Source organism: Saprolegnia parasitica, assembly GCF_000151545.1.
Source record: "Saprolegnia parasitica CBS 223.65 unplaced genomic scaffold supercont2.139, whole genome shotgun sequence".
NCBI lineage: Eukaryota > Oomycota > Saprolegniomycetes > Saprolegniales > Saprolegniaceae > Saprolegnia > Saprolegnia parasitica.
In genome coordinates, this window is record NW_012156533.1 from 17229 (window position 1) to 22322 (window position 5094).

General features: G+C 58.8%; 3 protein-coding genes across 3 annotated transcripts in view; 2 read left to right on the forward strand and 1 right to left on the reverse strand.

Annotated features, from left to right (window-relative positions):
* Window positions 1-547, forward strand: part of SPRG_21435 (hypothetical protein) — a gene marked incomplete at both ends in the record, with an annotated part of 702 nt that extends 155 nt beyond the window's left edge. The window contains one exon of the mRNA XM_012353923.1: window positions 87-547. Within this exon, the coding sequence (XP_012209313.1) occupies window positions 87-547 (461 nt within the window). The remainder of the gene's footprint in view (window positions 1-86) is intronic.
* Window positions 548-1931: 1384 nt separating this feature from the next.
* Window positions 1932-3441, forward strand: SPRG_14567 (hypothetical protein). Its single transcript, XM_012353901.1, has one exon. The coding sequence runs from the start codon at window positions 1937-1939 to the stop codon at window positions 3380-3382; it is 1446 nt and encodes a 481-aa protein (XP_012209291.1). The 5' UTR covers window positions 1932-1936; the 3' UTR covers window positions 3383-3441.
* A 978-nt stretch (window positions 3442-4419) lies between these two features.
* SPRG_21436 (hypothetical protein) lies at window positions 4420-5045 on the reverse strand (the record flags this gene model as incomplete). The annotated part of the gene is made up of 4 exons (XM_012353924.1): window positions 4420-4542; window positions 4595-4669; window positions 4723-4990; window positions 5035-5045. 4 exons carry the CDS (start codon window positions 5043-5045, stop codon window positions 4420-4422), a joined length of 477 nt encoding a protein of 158 aa, XP_012209314.1.
* Between the last annotated feature and the right edge of the window lie 49 nt (window positions 5046-5094).

Below are 5094 nucleotides of genomic sequence, written 5' to 3' on the forward strand. Positions count from 1 at the left end.
GGCCCGGCCTGCTCCACGACGGGCAACCCCGGTTTCCTTGACAACGTCATCTCGGTCGGCGCGCTCGGCTCGTGGACGACGGACAGCCCCCAACGACCTCGCCTTCTTCTCGTCCAAGGGCCCCACCAAGTACACGGGCGCTGACGGCAAGCCGCGCAACCTCGTCAAGCCTGATATCGCCGCCCCCGGCTTCTTCACGCGCTCGGCTGGCATCAAGGCCACGAACGAATACGTCAAGATGGCCGGTACGTCGATGGCCGGCCCCCACGTCGCTGGTGTCGTCGGTCTCCTCAAGAGCTCCAAGGCCGACTTGACGTACGAGGAAGTGTACGCCTACGTCACCAAGTACGCCTTCACCAAGACGTTGACGCCCGAGCCGGCCACGTGGGTCGGCAAGGCCAACGCGACGCTCCCGGGTGCGCCCAACTGCGGCGGTGTCTCGGACGCCTCGTTCCCTAACAACCGCTACGGTTTCGGTCGCGTCGATGTCGCCAACATGTACGACAACGGCAAGCTCAAGCCGGTCAACCCCAACCCTGCCTGCTAAGTGTGCTTCCGTCGACTGCCTCTTTTGAGCGGACGTAACTCGTGTGAATCCATGTCATTCTCCTCCTCTTACTTTCTAGTCTCTTGCGTTACGTAATCTTTTAGTCGACCAACTAGCTGACCAGCGCGCACTACATACATTGCTCCTCGATTAGCAAAGGTGCTTGTGGAATGTGCGTGTGGAAACTATCCCGTGTGCATCAGTTCGGCAATGCGGCCAAGAACCACGCTCCAGAGATCCTGGCGACAACCAGACAATACTACATATACATATCTGTGCCGACGTGCTCTGTCTGTTGTTGACGATAGGCGGGTTTAAACTCGATTTTGCTCCAGTGCGGCTACGTCGACAACGCTACAGCGAGTAGACATGTCCAACCAGTGTACTGTCTAATCCTCTGTGGACGTGCTCGACAGTTTCGTTTCGACGCCAACTCGAAAGTGGACACAAAACGGATGCCGTCATCTCGGTCTCGGGACGTGATCACGGTGCATGCCGTCTTTCCATTCGCCACAAGATAAGGGCATTCGCATGACATACTGTCTACTACGTGGCACTTGGTCCAGAGTTCATAGAGTCGAGCGATCGGGTAGGTGTGTGCGAAAGACCGACCTCGCGTCGAAACCCGGCGGCGTGGATCTGGCACCTCTACGGCGTCTGATAACGAGTTACCAGCGTGTCCGCGGTCCAGCGCTCCAAAGCTGGGTGCATTGCTTGCCAAATCAATCCAATTCCAATAGTGAATTGCTGACCGCACACGCCGTTGGGGCCGCCGAGTGCCACTGTGCAGGCGATCGGTCGCGGCTGTTTCGGTGCGCGGGCGTTGCACCGATGAACGCAACTCAGATTGCACCATGTTTCTGGGTACAATGCAAATTCTCAGGTCCAAACTTTGTTGTTGAACTGAGTTATATTACATGCAATTAGAAAAGATATGGTAAACTTCCTAATGCGCTCGTGAGGCGTGGCCGGTGCTTCAGCGAGGAGCGTTAGTGGTCGTGATCCGGAACTGTGAGAGGGACCAGGTAGCGTGCACACCAAGGGTCGTCGCAGAGCGACCAGCGACGCGTCAAGAGATGGCACCACAGCGCGCGCGACGAGCTAGGTGCTGGACATGCAGTCGTGCGATAGTAGCTGCCCGGATCGCGAGCGCGGCAGCGGGAAGTTGCGTCAGCGCAGGTCCTGACTTTGTATTCGCGTTGGCGAGCCGCCGCAGGTCTGGTCTCTACGGCCATTTCCCATCCTCACCAGCACATGCCACTCTGCCTTCTCAGATAGGGCTGCGTGTCACTCTCCTCCAAGCCACTCGAGAATCTGATATTGTACCCAACCAGTTCCCTCTTGCGATTCAATCGGATCCGTCCCGCTTCCATTAGCTCTACCTCCACCATGAAGGCTGCCATGATCACGCTCCTCGCCGCCGCGGCCGTCGCCCAGGCCAAGGTCGCCAGCTCCGTCCTCCGCGACCTCGAGGTCCAGGGCGCCTCGGACCTCTACATCACGTTCGACCACGTCTACCCGGTCCTCCGCGCGCTCCCCGAGTCGAACGACCCGAGCGTTGTCCGTGAGGCGCTTGTGACCCACGCGACGTCGACGCAGACGGAGGCGCTTGCCGTCCTCGGTGGCCTCGATGCGCAGTCGTTCTGGATCACCAACTCGGTGGTCGTCAAGGGTGCGTCGGCGGATGTCGTCAACAAGCTCAAGGCGCTCAAGAACGTCAAGACCGTCGACCAGCTCCCGGTCGTGACGGTCCCGGAGGTCATTATCGGCGAGACGGGCAAGAACCCCGAGGCGACCAACGAGTGGGGTGTCGACACGGTCGGTGCCCCCAAGGTGTGGCCCACGACCAACGGCAAGGGCGCGGTCATCGGCTCGATCGACACGGGCGCCTTCCACACGCACGAGTCCATCAAGAGCAGCTGGCGCTCGGACAAGGGCTGGTTTGATGCTTTCAAGAAGTCGGTCAACTCGCCTGCCGATATCGACGGCCATGGCACGCACACGATCGGCACGATGGCCGGCTCCAACGGCATTGGTGTGGCTCCGGGCGCCCAGTGGATCGCTTGCCGCGGTCTCATCAACGGCTCGGGTTCGGCCGACTCGCTCCTTGCCTGCGCGCAGTTCATGCTTTGCCCCACCGACCCGGATGGGAAGAACGCCGACTGCAAGAAGGCGCCGCATGTCGTCAACAACTCGTGGGGCGGCTCGAGCACGGACACGTGGTTCCACCCGGCTGCCCAGGCCTGGGTCAAGGCCGGCATCATCCCCGTCTTCTCCAACGGCAACTCGGGCCCGGCCTGCTCCACGACGGGCAACCCCGGTTTCCTTGACAACGTCATCTCGGTCGGCGCGCTCGGCTCGTGGACGACGGACAGCCCCAACGACCTCGCCTTCTTCTCGTCCAAGGGCCCCACCAAGTACACGGGCGCTGACGGCAAGCCGCGCAACCTCGTCAAGCCTGATATCGCCGCCCCCGGCTTCTTCACGCGCTCGGCTGGCATCAAGGCCACGAACGAATACGTCAAGATGGCCGGTACGTCGATGGCTGGCCCCCACGTCGCCGGTGTCGTCGGTCTCCTCAAGAGCGCCAAGGCCGACTTGACGTACGAGGAAGTGTACGCCTACGTCACCAAGTACGCCTACACCAAGACGTTGACGCCCGAGCCGGCCACGTGGGTCGGCAAGGCCAACGCGACGCTCCCGGGCGCACCCAACTGCGGCGGTGTCTCGGACGCCTCGTTCCCCAACAACCGCTACGGTTTCGGTCGCGTCGATGTCGCCAACATGTTTGAAGGTGGCAAGCTCAAGCCGGTCAACCCCAACCCTGCCTGCTAAATTGATTCGTACTCGTTGTCTGCATACTAAGTGTAAATGCAATCCTTCATGTTTAAAACACCAAACTACTTCGGTCGCGTAGTGTGAGCACTCGCGCAGCTCGAGTCGTCGCTCTAGTCCGTCACATAGTAGAGTCCTTTAGCAGTGTTTCGAATCGAGTCGAATGCTTTGGCCTTGTGCAGTGAAGCACGATACGCCACGTGCAGCCTCATGACCGCATGCTCTAATCAAGCACCAGCAACTGCAATCGCACCACAGAAAAAGGCGATTTACGAAAAGCGAATTCGCTACCACGTCACCGAGTACACCGAAATACGACCCACTTTAACAACAACCAAGTACACCACAGCCTCGTACAAGAGGCCGAGCAGCCTGCTCTTCGTCGGCTTCTCCGGCTCCTCGCCCAACACGAGTGGTCGCGACGTCACCTCGCCCCGCGTGACAAGCTGTGACCGATGCCAACGCCAATGGGAAAGAGAAGAAAGGGACAACATCTACGGGGCTCGAACCCCGCACCTCCTGCATGTGAAGCAGGAATACACCGACCGGACAAAAGGTGGTCGACTCGATGCTATCTGCATCTTGACACCGCGGATCGCGCTCCTGCCTCCGGCTGCCTAAATCAAGTCCCTCAACCGAGTACACACAACGAAGAAAGTCCGACAATTTATTTAGTAGTTTTATCTATTGTAAAAGAAGACCCACTTCAACAACAACAACCAAATACACCTAGCTTTACCAATGCGTTAGCGCTAGAGCCGGGCCATAAGGACCGGCAAGCGCTCTACTTGCTAGCGACACGATATTAAAATTTGTACCATGGAAAAAACGATGGGGTCGCTAACGTGCCTGTTGGCTCCTGACCGTCCATTTCGGCCCTGTCACATGAAACGGCCAGCCGTTTCGTTCGGGTCTGCATTGCGGTCCACCGCTTCTTCCCGTCCGTTCATTCGTGGGTGGAGACTAAGAGCATTGAACACAAGCATCGACAACGCATACCTACTATATATATCCTTATACAGAGGCGTCACAATGGCTTAATGAATGTGCTTGCACGTTTTGCAGTTCTTGTTCCAGACCTGGGCCGTGTGCGGCACAAACCGTGGGCAGCCGCACGACCGGCAGCTCCCCATAATCTCCGACCGCCGCGCATCTTGCATCTACCGCAGTCTTGAGCCTGCTGTTCATGACCAGCAACAGAAAACAATCTACCTTGTGCTCTTCAACACCTTGCATGGCTCGCTCCAGCGCCTCGTACAACGGGCGTGCCGCGTTCGGTTGCTCGACCTAACAATATGTATGTTGATAGACTCGTCCACAAGATCGTTGTCGCCGCGTACCGTGCCGTTCAAGATGAGCTCGGGCTCGACTTCGCGGCCGTAAAACTTGGTGTTGAGATCCTTGCGCGCCGCAATGATGGTGCCCGTGAGCGAAATCCCCGCGTATAAGCCGCGGCTGTGCGAGTAACTATAGTTGGCTCCGAGCCCGGCGGGCCCGACGGCGGCGGCGGCCGCGGCCGCACGACCATAGGGCCCGACCGTCAAGTCGAGACCCGCCCCCACGTTGACTTGCGGCTTTTCAAAGACCTTGACAGCGCCTTGCGAGCCACTAATCGAATATGAGTCACAAGGGTCAAGGCCATGCACACCTACAGAATGATCATGATTTCGGCGAGCTCGCCACCGATCTCAAAACCGCCCGAGAGACCTACG

Coding starts and splice junctions, on each gene's coding strand:
- SPRG_14567 (XM_012353901.1), top strand. CDS start 1,937: ATGAAGGCTGCCATGATCACGCTCCTCGCCGCCGCGGCCGTCGCCCAG.